Below are 15,024 nucleotides of genomic sequence, written 5' to 3'. Positions count from 1 at the left end.
ACATAATTTGCGTGAGGATTTGACAGCTTGAAATGGGAGGGCCTGTGACCGTGGTTGGTATTAACATGTTATGGTAAGATTTTAGATTTTAAAATTTCACCTTATGAGTTTGCTGTTGATTATGCCAGCTAAAAACATGTTTCTATAATATGAATGTAGATGTGCTACTGTAATAACCTTAAGCAATTCCATGTCACCAGTATCTCATTATTTATGACAACTCTTTTTTAAACTCCTTTCCCAAGTTCAGCAGAAAAATACAAAGCCAAACTGCTAGATTTTTGCCTGTGGTTGTTCATTACATTTATTGAGTACCTACCATGTACTAAGAAGGATAGCATTAGGAAGTGGGAATACAAAACAAAGTCTAAGTGGCTAGTAAACACACAAAGAGATCCTCAACTGAACCAGAGCAATGCAAATTAAAATGGCAGTAGAAATAAGCAACTACTGTGTGCTAAGATACAGCAGTGAACAAAATGTATTTCTTACATATTTCTTTTTTCTTTTTTTTTTTTTTTAAAGAGAGAGAGAGGAGAGAGAGAGAGAGAGGGAATTTTTTTTTTTTAACATTTATTTTTTAGTTCTCGGCGGACACAACATCTTTGTTGGTATGTGGTGCTGAGGATCGAACCCGGGCCGCACGCATGCCAGGCGAGCGCGCTACCGCTGAGCCACATCTCCAGCCCCGCTTACATATTTCTATGTATACCTAATGATAATATACAAATGCAAACAAAACAGGAAGTGAGATATAAGGGGCGGAGTTGTGGAGTCCAGTCTTTACTCCTACCAGAGCAGGATGCTGAGAACAGAGTATCATTGCAGACCACATGGAGCATTTGGTCTTTCTGTTGCCATGATATTATGGAGAAGGGGACACACCAATAAAGGGAACTTTGCCTTTCCATGTAGTGACGCTGTGGAAACCCATTGACATGGATCCGGTGCTCGCAGTGTCAGCTTCAGGTTTAACTGGGAAAAGTGAACTATATATAATAATAATGGACTGGAAGATAATTCATATCCAACTGCATGTCTGGCCACACACATGTATGTATCAGTATATTTGGGAACAAAATTATATTTTTAGAACTTAAAACTGAAAATATCAACAGGGAGGCTTATTTCTATATTTTGGGAAAAAAATCTTTTAAAATTTACATTAATACCTCCTTTTATCTCTAACCTCTGCCCCTTCAAAAAAAAAAATAGACAAACAGTTTGAACACTTAGCTGTTAAGTTTTCTGTTCATAGGAAGGTGTTCCTTCCCCCACCCCTCCCACCCTTTCCACCACTCCCACCCTTTCCACCACTCATAGTTTCAGATCAGATTTTCTGCACACTGTTTTACTTTTAGTTTATTAGAAGGAAAAATTCTCTCTTGTGGCTAAATCTTTGCACCCTAAATTTTTCTGAAGTCCACTTTTATGACTAAGCTGTAAATCTCTAAAAATAGAGATTTACAGTGGAAATGTCGACTCCTTTGTATTATGTCAGGTCAAAATGTGTTGCTAATTGGTGTGTATTTGTTCATGCCTATGTCATGAGCCGGGATTATGTTTTAGCATAGGGACCACACATGGGGCAGATAGTATGGTCCAGTTCAGATGTGTTAATGTTTTCCTTGTTTATAGCAAATTAGACAGTGCAAGGCATTGGCTTGGAAAAGTACATGGGCAAAGCAGACATTTAGGATTTATGATCTTTACTTAGCCAGTATGGCCCGTCTTTCCACCGCCATATCGACCTGTAACCACTAGGGGGATATAAGAGCACCTATTGGGAGATCTGAGGAAAGTCTAAGTAGATTAAGATGTAATAAACACAGGACTGTTAGAGTAACATACGAAGAGACTTTTTATTCCCATGATTCGTAAAGTGGTTATACATTTTTGTTTAAATTTTTATCCTCATAGGCAGGATCAGTGTCTTTGTTGGTAGTTAGTGAATGAGAACCAAACAAACAGCTGACTAGCAAGCTTGCGCTACCTAACTGTTCCTCCTCCTCTCCTCCTCCTCCTCCTCCTCCTCCTTCTCCTCCTCCTCCTCCTCCTTCTCCTCCTCCTCCTCCTCTTTAATTGACTCTCATGAAGATATGCTGAGAATGATTCTGGCTTTGAAATTGACTTTGTACAAAAGACATTATGCTTTGGAGCCAGGAGGACACCACCTATCAGGTTCCAATGGACAAAATCAGAAGTGTTCTTTATTTTATACACCAGCTACCTACTCTGTAGCTTAGAAACCTGAAAGGGAGATGGAGTTAAGGGCATCACTGTTCCCTTTGAACCTTATTATCTGAAATAACACTTTAGAAACTTATGTTGATTTTTTTATTTGTTTATAGTTTTCACAAAGAATGCAAAAATTTTAAGCAATACAATCTTTATTGATTACATTTGCCTTTTTTGTTTGTTTTGGTTTGGGTACCAGGAATTGAATTCAGGGGCACTCAACCACTGAGCCAATCCCCAGCCCTATTTTGTATTTTATTTACATAAAGGGTTTCACTTAGTTACTTAGTGCCTTGCCATTGCTGAGTCTGGCTTTGAACTCTCAATCCTACTGACTCAGCCTCCCAAGCTGCTGGGATTATAGGCTTGTGACATCACACCTATCTTATCTTTCCTTTTAATTAGAGAATTTATTTCACTAACACTTAATATCAGTTGATATGGTTGAATTAAGGTCTATAACTGTTATTTGCTGTTTGTCCAATCTGCCTTTTGGTCTTTTCCTGTCTTATATTGGGCAGAAAATAAAATAATTTTTAGTTTTCAATTTTTATTTTACTGGATTTTCAGCTGTACTGCTTGGCATTTTTTTCTTAGTGGTTATTCTAGGGATTATAATATATTCTTAAACTTTTCACAGTCCTTACCACTCTCCTTTGTGCTACTGTAGGTGTGTTTGCATGTGTTAAATATATATAATATTTGTATATATGTGCATATATTATTTATATACATATAGTGTATACATCCAGAAAAATCGTGTTATAATTTTTGCTTTAAATGTTCATGTCTTCTAAGTAAAATTAAAATGTATACACACACATAGAAATTTATATTTATCCATGCATTTTCCTTCTGGTGTCAATTTTCTGTAGTCTGAAATTTCCCTTTAACTTTATGTGTAGATCTGCTGGTATTGAGTTCTCATTTATCTATAAAGGCCTTTATTTTTCCTTCATTTTTGAAATATATAGAACTTGAGGGTGACAGGATTTTGTGTATGTTTTTATTATTATTATTCGGCACTTTAAAGATGTCATTTCATTGTTTCCTAGTCCCTGTTGTTTCTAATAAGAATTTAGCCATTGATAAGTCGTTATCCTTCTATATATAGTGTATCCTTTCATTCTTTTGGCTTTCATATTTTATCTTTGTTTTCTAGCAGTTTGACTAGATGGGGTTTTCCCTTCTTTTTATCCTTCTTGGGGGTCACTGAGCTTCTTGGATCTGTATATTGTGTTTTTCAGAAACCTTGTGAAAGTTTTCATTTTACTTCTTCAAATATCTATCTGTTCTATTCTCTCTTAGGATTTCCATTACACATATTTACATGTTTTTATCTTGTCTTGTGGGACATTGAGGCTCTATTTCTCCCTCCATCACTACCTATTTGTTTTGTAATCCTGTTCTTTTTGATGGAGTAATCTCTGCTGATCTCTCTTCATGTTCCCTGATTTGTTTCTTCTCCGATCAATTATGAAACCCATCCATTATTTTTTTTTTAATTTCAGACACTATTTTTCAGTTCTTTGGTTACTTATTATAGTTTCTGTTTCTCTCTTGCTGTTTTCCATATTCATTCATTTGTAACTATATTTTCCTGTAAGTAGGCCTGGAGCTACTTTAAAATTCTTGTATGCTATTTCCAACATCTGGGTCATCATTCTAGGTTGCTTCTGCTTTCGTATTGAGTGAATGATCTATCCCATTGACTTATTTCTTAATGTATCTAGCTATCTTTTATTGTATGGTGGACATTATAGGTACTGGATTGTTGAATGCAAATTTATTGTCTTCTTTTAAAAAAAAATTGAAGTTCGCTCTGAGAACCAAGTAGTTAACCATCAGATTAGACTGAATGTGATAGGAATTTTTAGAGCAGTTTTAGGGTCACAGCAAAACTGAACAGAAAGTACAGAGAGCCCTCTTATACTTTTCTCACTTCATATCAACACAGCCTCCACACTATCAACATCCTTCACCAGAATGGGTGTATTTATTACAGTGAACTTATATTGACACATCATGGTCATCAAAGTCCATAGTTGAAAGTAGAGTTCACTCCTGATGTTTTATATCCTGTAGGGTTGGACAAATGTATAATGAGATGCATTCATTATTATAATACAGAATAGTTTTACTACCCTAAAAAATGCTCTGCTATGCCACTTCATCAGCCCTGTCCTTTGGCCACTAGTAACCACTGCTTTTTTTCATTGTCTCTTTAGTTTTGCCTTTTCCTGAATGTGATAGGATTGAGATTATATAGTGTGTAGTCTTTTCAGATTTATTTCTTTTACTTAGTAATATGCATTGAAGATTTGTTCATGTCTTTTCATGGCTTGATGATAGCTTATTTCTTTTTATTGCTGATTAATATTCCATTGTTCTGATATACCAGTTTATTCATTCATCTACTGAAGTGCATTTTGGTCACTTCTAAGTTTTGGAAATTATGGATAAAACCATGAAATTTTTCAGTGGATGTGTTTTCTGTTCATTTCAGTTCATTGTGTTTAGAAACACAATTATTGTGTGTTTCAGATATTCTAATAGATGGGCAGTAGTAACTCATTAATGTTTTAATTTAGAATTCTCTAATGACATATGATGTGGACCATCTTTCCACTGCATGTTTGCCATCCGTATATCTTCTTTGGGGAAGTATCTGTTCAGGTCTTTTGCCCATTTTTTAATCAAGTTGCTTGTTTGGTTCTTGGTGAGTTTTAAAAGTTATTTATATATTTTGGATAACAGTTATTTATCAGATATATCTTTTGTAAATAATTTCTCCCAGTGTGTGGATTATCTTCTCATTTTCTTGACAGTGTCCTTTGCAAAGCAGAGGGTTTTGATTTTAATGAAGTTCAGCTTCTCAGTTATTTCTGTTCATGCCTTTGGTGTTGTATCTAAAAATTCTTTGTCATACCAAGGTCATTTAGATTTTCTCCTATGTTATTTTCTAGAAGTTTTATTGCTTCACATTTTACATTTAAGACTGTGGTCCATTTTGAATTAGTTTTGTGAAGGGTTTCAGGTCTGTGTCTAGATTGATATTTTTCATGTTGAGGTCTAGTTGTTCCAGCACCATTTGTTGAAAGACTGTCTTTTCTCCATTGTATTGCCTTTGTTTCTTTGTTAAAGATCAGTTGTCTATATTTATGTGGGTCTGTTTCTGTGCTCTCTATGTCTCTTTTTCATGAATACCACGTTGTGTTAATTACTTTGGCTTCATAGTATATCTTAAAATTGCATAGTGTCAGTCCTCTGTCCTTGTTCTCCTTCAGTATTTTGTTAGCTGTTCTGGATCCTTTACCTATGTAAACTTTAGAATCAGTTTGATATTCCCAAAATAAATGTTATGTGATTAGGAGTATTTTGAATCTATAGTTCAAGATGATTAGAACTAACATCTTGACATCTTCGTAGTCCATGGACTGTGGACTATCTCTCCACTCATTTAATGCTTTGATTTATTTTTATAGTTTTCTCCATATAGATAATTCATGTGTGTGTGTGTGTGTGTGTGTGTGCGCGCGCGCGTGTGCGCGCACAGGTATGCCCGCTTTATTTGGGGGGTACATTAATAAAGGGAAATGTGTTTTTAAATTTCCAGTGGCACTTGATTCATTGCTGGTATATAGGAAAGTGATTGACTTTTCTATATTCATTTTGTATCCTGCATCATCACTATAATCACTTATTCTAGGAATTTTTTGTTGATTCTTTTGAATTTTCTATATTATCATGTCATCAGTGAAAAGTTTCTTCCTTCCTGATCCTTCACCTTTATTTCCTTTTCTTATTTCATTGCTAGGACTTACAATATAATGTTAAAAAAGAGCAACAAGAAAGGTCACCCTTGCCTTGTGCCTGACGTTAGTGATAAATCTTCTAGTTTCTTACATTGAATGTAATATTAGCTGTAGGTTTTTTGGTTTTGTTTTTGTAAATGTTTTTAATCAAGTAGAGAGTGTTCCCCTCTATGCTTAGATTGCTGAGAGTTTGGATTATGTTATTTTTAAAATTAGCATGTTGATTTGATAAAATCCATTAATTATTTTTTTTGAATGTCAAGCCAAATTTGCATACTTGGAATAAATCACAGTTGATCATGATATGTAATTATGTTTATACATTGTTAAATTAAATTTGCTGGTATTTAATTGAGAATTTTTGCACCTCTCTTCGTAAGTGGTACTGGTTTGTGGTTTTCTTAAAATGTCCTTATCTGGTTTTGGATTAGAGTAATACTTTCTTCATAGAATGAATTAGAAAGTATTCCTGCTGCTTCTGTTTTTAAAATTAACTTCTATTTGTTCTACAAGACAATAAGGAGAATTGATATTTTTTTCCTTAAATGTTTGGTAGAATTTACCAGTGAACTCAGCTTGGTAAGGATTGTTTATTTTAAAGTTTTTTAGGAGGAAAGTCAGGTAGCCCTTACTCTAGGACTAGAATATCTTACTTTTACCCTTTCTGGGGTATCAACAAAGTATTGAAGATATTCAAGGCAGTCTCCTCGTTATGTCTGGGAGGACATCTTATGTGTCCAAGTTCTTTGCAATCTCGGAATTCTCTGTGTAGCCCACAACTTCCAGGCAGCTATGTCTCCTCTGGCCTTGTATAGTCTTGTCCTTGTGCCCTGGGTATGTGCAACTTTATACTAAATACTTAAGGTGTCTCTTATAAAAATTTCTGGAGTTCTGCTTTTCAAATCTTTGTTCTCTTTGATACGCTTTTAAAATTCCAGTTGTCTCAACACTCCTGACCTCTACTTTATCTTTCCCTAGCTCATTAAGACTGTCATGCTCTGCTTGTACCAAGATCTAGAAAGTGTCCTCAGATAGAAAACTGGGACATTTTGTGGTTTGTCCTATGTAGTTTCCCCCTTTCTGAGGTCATAGTGTCCTACATTGTTGTCTCCTATCTAAAAATCAGTTGCCAGATATTAAGGCACAGAAAAGCTGCTAAAGATTTGTGAGCTGAATGTAGATTCCAGAGTGTCCTCGGAAATAGGAGTTCGGGCCATGCAAAGTGGGGGAACCTCACTGAACATCTGTGGATACTCATTTGGTACCCCAGAAAGTTTATGCCTTAGAAGTCGGACTATTCAAGTCCTAAAGGTTAGATTTTTAAAATTAACTTCCATTTTTTCTTTGTAGAACATATAAGGCAAATCATTGTCCCAGGGACCTTTCCATGAAGTTGACTTGAATGATTGATTTCTATTAAATAGTTTAAGTTCATGCAAAATAGTATGTAAATGCTGAGTTTGCAGTTGAAGAGTCTTCAGCATACCTTCCACATACTTTTTCAGAGGAGGAAAATTTGTAAAGAGAACATCTTCCTATGTTGAATTTTTTTTTCTTTTTTCTTATAACCACTGGCCATATTTTGATCTGAATTTTCGGATCTGGAAAAATCTCTCAAGTGCTGAAAGACTGATACCCTTTTTGCTATCTTGGTCCCAGAGTTTCATAGCACAATGTGTGGTTCATTGTACAATTTATTCATTAAAAAAAAAAAAAAAAAAAAAGTTCTGCTAGTTCCAAGCATTAAAAAAAAAAAAAGAATGTGCTTAGGAAGAAATCTTTGTCTTTTTGCAATTATCTGTGATCAGTAAATCTAGAACACTGGTTTTTAAACGGCTCAAGTATTTCTGAACATGGTCCTCATCTTTATAGGGAGAACATAAAAGCCTTCTTGTATACTGGATGTGAAGAATTGGAGGAGCTGCTGCTTTTAAGCACACATTTTTCTGGTTGCTCAAATGTTTCCTGTCAGCTCTTTCATAGGTCATTAACACACTCCCCTGGATGATTCTTTTAAATTGTCACCCGTCAATCAAAGGAAAGTAGATTCAAGGTGAGGAGAAAAAAAAAAAAAACACTTGCTTTTATTTAAAATTGGGTAGATTTTCCCTGTTAAATTTTTTTGCTTCTTTAGCTCTAGTGTTTTGTATTTTGGCAATAGTAAGGGACCTGAGTGATAATGCTAAGTAAAACAAGTAAGAATATTGCACCAGAAAACCACTGAGGCATAAACTTAAAGTTTAACATGGAATATATAAAGTGGAATGTTGTTCTTGCAACAGTTGGAGAGACGACAGTGTTGCATCTGGAATGATTTTTTTTCCTTAATAATTGTGAGATAATTTTAGTGCTTCAGAACAAAATAAAACATGGCAGTTTGATGAACAATCCTTCAGAAGTTTGTGGTAGAGTAATAATAAAAATGTGAGTTCTTACGTCAAAAAAGCTGACCAGCATAAATGACCACTTATGTTCCTTTTTAAAAATCTCATAAATTTTACATAAAAATTTAATTGCTCAAACAGCATTTCCTTAAATTCAAAAGATACTGTTTATATAATTCAAATAACTTGCCCCAAAATGTAGAATTGGGTAACTTCTTTTAAAAATGGAACAGTCCTTTTTTTTCCTGGCATGAAGTCCTTGGTGATCAGTAACACAGTCAGTCTTGGGGGCCTCTCGCCTCTTGTGATTGCCAGTAGGGCAATGTGTCACATCTCAGCTTTCGGCAAGTCTAAATGGAGATTCTAGACATGGAATACTTTTGATTTTTCCTATGCTTTCAGCACCTAGCACAACTAGCACAGTGTCTGGTACATAATAGTTGCTTAGAAAATATTTTTTAAATGGTAAAATGAATACTTCTGCTTTATCAAGGACACTATTATGAGCACAGTGTGTGACTTTTTAAAAAAATATATTTTTTTAGTTGTTGGTAGACCTTTATTTATTTTTATGTGGTGCTGAGAATCAAACTCAGTGCCTTACACATGCTAGGCAAGCGCTCTACGACTGAGCCACAACCCCAGCCCCCACAGTGTGCAATGTTGTCCCATTTTCCTTCTCCCAAATATGTAAGATTTTTACTTTGAGAAAATAGTGTCAACTCTCAGTACTTTCTTAAGCAAAAAGTTGGGGAAGAATGTAGACAAAATCCATGATTATAGTTGATAGCAGAGCTTCTGGAAATTTCTCTTACATTAGTAACTTCTAGAGGAGTTAAATTTTAACTCAATGTGTCATCTTGGACCTCTTTCCTTCTAAGGTATTTTGGTGAAATAGATAGTCTACTGTGTTTTTTACTTGCCTCATCCTAGTTTACTATGAGGCTAGTCTGTAATTTATTTGTATGAATCCCTTCTAGGTGCATTTTTAGATTGTGTGTACACACACACACACACACACACACACATACATGCCTATCTTTGCATATATCTTGCTATTTCCTTAGAATAAATTTTTATTTATGAAGGTACTATATAAAATTATATATATGGTATAAGATTCAGTTAGATGATATCATAAAGACTTACCGTAATGTCTGACAATAAAAGTTCAAAGGTTTTTCTAGCATGGTTATTGTAGGTTTCATTACTTCTGTCTTCCCACTAGACTTTGAGCCCCTAGATAAAGTGAACGAATTAGTTAGAAAAACACAAGAGATCTTAAGTCAATGGCTTGAACAATAAGGAAATTATTATTCTTTGTTAAACAATAAGGAAATGTTATTATGAGAAGCCCAGAGGAGGAATGAGTCCTAAGCTAGTTGATTCAGGAGCTCCAGAATAACCCACCAACCTTTCAGTGAATGCCTTCTGCTGTCTTTGGTGAGTCAGCTTCTCCCCAGCTAGTTCCTTCACGTGACACAATGCCTGGCATTTGTAAACAGCAGATTTTCCCTCACATTTCATTAAATAAATGGAATGGCACCACCATCATTTATTTAGACAATTTTTTTTATTCCTTTTGATCATGGCATATGCTAGGAAACACATTTTACATCATGACTGGGGTACCCATCACACATATATTTGAGTATATGTATGTTACTCTTTACAAGTGAATATAATTCAGAATAAAGTTTTTTTCCAAAAAAAAATATATGTAACTTTTCTACTACATGATAGTAAGAGTAAATGCTATTTTATTTATATTTTAATGTTTTTAATGCCCAAATACAAAAGTTGGAAAAGATTTAATTTAATGTGTGGGTGTAGGCTGTTCATTAATTTTTTTGTAGTCCAGAACACATAAGAACAATGCTGTGAGTACACAGTGGTACTCGATTGAGGTTGCTCTTTTAAATTTGAATTGGATTGAGATTGAAAATATTTTTTCACATCTTTGATTCATAAGATAATCTTAGAATTGATTCAAACAAGAGTCATTAATTCCACACTCAGTGGGAATATATTATATAAGTCTGTGAATACCAGGATTTGGGGATCTTAGAACCATGTTTGAAGTTGCCTAGCAAGAATATAAAAAGAGAAGATAACTAAATGCCATATGTGATCCTGGATTAGGAAAAAAAACACTATAAAGTATAATTGGGACAGTTGATGAAATTTCAGTATGGGCTGTACATTAGATAATAATATTACATTGATGCGTTTCTTCATTTTAACAGTTGTGTTGTGGATATGTGTGACAATGTTCTTGTTATTTGGAAAAAACACTGAAATATTTATTGGAGGGAAGACTATAGGGATTTTCTTTGAATTGCTCTTACATATTTTTTTTAATTTGAAATTATTTCAAAATGAAAAGTTGTAAAATGTCTAGGATTATTTTCTGATGGGTGTGGGGGACGTAAACATGGGTTTTTAAATTTCATATATTCTGAATACACTATTATGTATATCATGGCTTATGATTCACTTAACATGTTGTTAGATTTGTGTGCTAGTATTGTGTTGAATTTTTGCACCTGTATTCATAAAGGATATTGGTCTAAGTTTTCCTATGGTATCTTTGGGTGACTTTGGTGTCATGGTAATGCCAGCCTCATAGATGACTTTGGAAGAGTTATCCTTTTTATTACTGTTTTTCTTTTTGGAAGAATTTGAGAAGGATTGATAATAGTTTTTTTAAAAAAATGATTAATATTATTTATCAATGAAGCTATCCAGATCTGAACTTTTTATTTTGTTGGGAGATTTGTGGTTACTGATTGAATCTTTTTACTTGTTGTTAAGTTTTTTCAGATTTTCTTTTCTTCTTGTCAGTTTTGGCAATTTCTGTGTTCCTCAGAATTTGTTAAGTTTTATTCCTTTAAAGCTTGTCTAGTTTAACATGTATTGAATAATAATACATTTTTACATTGCATAAATATATCTGATTTAATTTTTATGTGAATTATATTTGAGCCATACACAATAAATCCTCCATAAACTTAACATCTGATCTAACATGTTCTTAACTTACCATGATAATATTTTGAGCATTCCAGTTGTTCTGCATCCTTACTAGCACTTGATATTTTCCATTTTTTTCATGTTAGCCATTCTAGTTATGAGTGTTCCAATTTTTTTTTAAACTTTGAAGGTTTTAAGATGTCATCTACAAGAATATTATTACTAACAAACATCTGAGATCTATTATTAAGTTTTGCATATTTGTAAAACTTTTTTTAAAAATTAAATTTATTTTAAAGTCTTAGAATTTGTTCTTTTCTATTTAGAATGGCTACAGTCAAGTCAAAGATTACTAAGTTGAGTCAACATTTTCTTCAAATTTGATACTATTAACACTTCTCTATCTAATAGTTGAGTTTACCTCTGTAAATCCTACTTCACTATTTGTTTCTTCTAAGTATAAATGATTTTAAGGGTGACTTGTACTAACTCAGTTAAAGTATTCAGATTGCTGGCTTTGTCTGTTTCCTGAGTTGCTTCCCTCTGCCACACCCTTCTGCCATGTTCTGCTTCATTTCTGGCCCAGAGCAATGGAATTGGCCATCTTTAAACTGAGACCTCTGAAATTTTTAGCCCAAATAAGCTTTTCCTCTTCTATATTGTTCTTGTCAGGTCTTTTGGTCACAATAACTGCAAAAACTGACTTAAATAGTCAATCTGCCTTTTTATCTCTCTTTTTAGACAAGGAAAAGACTATGTAGGTTTTTTTGTTTTGTTTTGTTTTGCTTTTTGGGTTTTTTTTTTTTTTTTTTTTTTGTACTAGGGATAGAGCCCAGGGCTCATGCATGCTTGCTAGGCAAACTCTCTTATCACTGAGCTGTATCTCCAGTTCACTGTTTAGCTTCTTAAAAGGTATGGCTCAGTAGTAATGAGGTCTCAGAATGAGGTTCATTCTATTCTTTTTCATCATGATGTTTGCTTATTACATTTTAAAATTATATCCAAAAATTTTAGCTCTGGCCTGGATAGTTACAAGGTTATCTCTTAAATACAGAAGCACTTCTGTATTCTCAGTCTTCTGGAGCATAAACTTCTGTTATTAAATGGTAAATGTAATTGTGATGTATGGGAACTATACTATATTGTTTTTCATACTTACTTAAGACATTTGGAGAAATACGTTGACCTACAGTTCATAACCAGGAGAACAATCAGAAAATTAGAATCTTCAATAATATCAAGTATATTAATTGTAGTAACAGGTTTGTTTAGCCAAGCAATACTTACTTTTAGATAGTGTATTTCTTCAATTGTAAGATGAATATTTTCTCACCTTTTAACACTCTGAAATCAGGAAGCATATTAAAATAAATGCTGCCCTATGATTATTGTTGGCCCTGTGGTTAATTATGGTATCGTGTCTTCATGAACTTGGTTGTTAATCCTAGAGACATGACTGAACTGCAGGCCCTTCACTGTTTTAGTTAACAAGCCATTGAACAGTAACCATTTGAGGAAGAAATAGGAGTTTTGAAGTATTCTAAAATCTCTTCTGTTGATATCTTCTGTTAAGATTAAGGTAGCTTCCAAGAATGACCATCTAAAGCTTAAAAGAAAATCTCAGAGATAATAGAGGACGGTTCTGTTTGGAAATGCTGCGTTACCAAGAGTCTTGAGAGCATAACTATACTGCGTAGAAAACTTTGACACCTATGTCTTTGAGTAAAGGAATGATCCAGAAGAATGGAACACTGAGTATAAAAAATTTGTATTTTAACAATCCCTACAAGTGATTTTGATGCAGGCTATGGTTTGAGAATGACTACTCTAGGTAGAATTTCAGACAAAGAAAAAATATTGGTATTCTTATGTTCAAATCAGGTGTATGAGTATCTTAGTGTATCAGAACATACAGATTCATTAAGTTCAGGTCTGTTAAATCTGATAGGTGTATTTAAGAGGAATGAAGAAATTCTCTGTGACGTGTGTTAGATATCTACCAGGAGTATAGGCAGAATAACAGAATAGTCCAAGAGCTGCATCTCCTTTGCTTTTGATTGATATTTGATTTTGTCTTCTCAGCATGATGTATCTCAGACATTACTCAAGGCCACACTGGACAGTGTTGTAGAAGAATGTGTCAGCTTTGTGGGAGTGGATATTAACATCTGTTCAGAAGTTTTGCTAAGGTGAGACAGAAATCTGTAACTGAAGATCATAGAATCTTGAATATAATTGGCTATCTAGTCCAAACTCCAGCAGAACAAGAGACATGTGTAAAGTTGTCAAGTGTAGAAAATCTATGGATTATACATTGCTTTAGATAATCAGAGAGAAAGATGTCATTTAAGGAAATAATTATAACAATTCACATTATCATTTTTAATATTGCAAATTTAAAGTGAAAAGCATATGGCAACCATTGAGTGCATTAGTGTCTCTAATAGAATTTAAATAAAGTTAACATGTAAAAGAGCTGTTTCCCACATGAGAGTAGGTATTTTTCACTAGTTCATTCTCTTGCATGCATCGATCATAGTTGGCATCAACCAAAAGATAAAATTCTGAAATTCCAACGTCTGGTCACCATATTTTTACCCTGATTCCACATGTCACCTAACAAAATTTTCATCATACTGATTTATCTTACATACTGTCCTTTTTTTTACCTGTGGTTGCAGAAGAGCTGCTTTTTCTGTTTGTAGTCTTGTATTTATTGCACAGTATGCTATTGCAGTATGAAATTCCCTGATCTGGACCTTTTTTACTGAAACTGGTACAGTGGAAAATATCCTTTATGTTTTAAGGTATTGCTTGTCTGCCATGGCTACAAACATTACATAATTCCAAATATGGAATTCCATAATAGAATTGAGATTCTCTAAAATAATGTTTTAGTTGACACCAAGCAAACTACCTAATGAAATTGTTCTCATTCTAATGTCAACATTCATGGATAAGTATCCTTCTGTGGTTCTCTTTAATGAAAACAGACAGATCCCCACCACCACCACAAAAGGATGGTACAACATAATCATAGCTATTGAAACTTCTACTGCTAACTGTCATTTTAAACTAAATAGAAATAGAGTTTTCTCTTGATTCAGAAATACGATGAATTTGAGAATTATTATAAAGAATTTTTTTTCCCCTTGAATCAGTGTTGACCACTTACCAGCCTCTTTGACAGCATCTGGTTTTGTCATTATTTTTGCATTCTGTTGTCCTTATTTCCTGTTTGCCCTTTTGATTTAATACCCTTTTGTATTAACTTTTGTCATATAATATGTACTTGCAATTGATTTTATGACCAGATGTTTTATATCATTATCTTTTTAGATGAGAACTTTTTCCCAGTTTATTCATTTTGTCCACTTATTTATTTTTTAGGCACATTGCCGGACTCAATGCCAACAGAGCCAAAAATATTATTGAATGTCGAGAGAAAAATGGACCCTTTATCAACAGAGAACAGCTGAAGAAAGTGAAAGGGCTGGGTCCAAAATCCTTCCAACAGTGTGCTGGTTTCATCAGAATTAACCAGGATTATATTCGAACATTTTGCAGGTGATTATAAAAGTGTATTTCTCATACTATTTTCTTCCTTCTCTCTT

The 15,024-nt window shown here is 33.9% G+C and overlaps 1 protein-coding gene across 1 annotated transcript in view; it reads left to right on the top strand.

The window, feature by feature from the left end:
• The window catches only part of Srbd1 (S1 RNA binding domain 1), a 210,755-nt gene that overhangs the window by 172,213 nt on the left and 23,518 nt on the right, over positions 1–15,024 (top strand). The window contains exons 17-18 of the mRNA XM_026385739.2: positions 13,493–13,599; positions 14,801–14,977. Of these exons, the coding sequence (XP_026241524.2) occupies positions 13,493–13,599; positions 14,801–14,977 (284 nt within the window). The remainder of the gene's footprint in view (positions 1–13,492; positions 13,600–14,800; positions 14,978–15,024) is intronic.

This window comes from Urocitellus parryii, chromosome 12 (assembly GCF_045843805.1).
Source record: "Urocitellus parryii isolate mUroPar1 chromosome 12, mUroPar1.hap1, whole genome shotgun sequence".
Taxonomy (NCBI): domain Eukaryota; kingdom Metazoa; phylum Chordata; class Mammalia; order Rodentia; family Sciuridae; genus Urocitellus; species Urocitellus parryii.
This window is presented reverse-complemented; position numbering and strand designations above follow the sequence as displayed.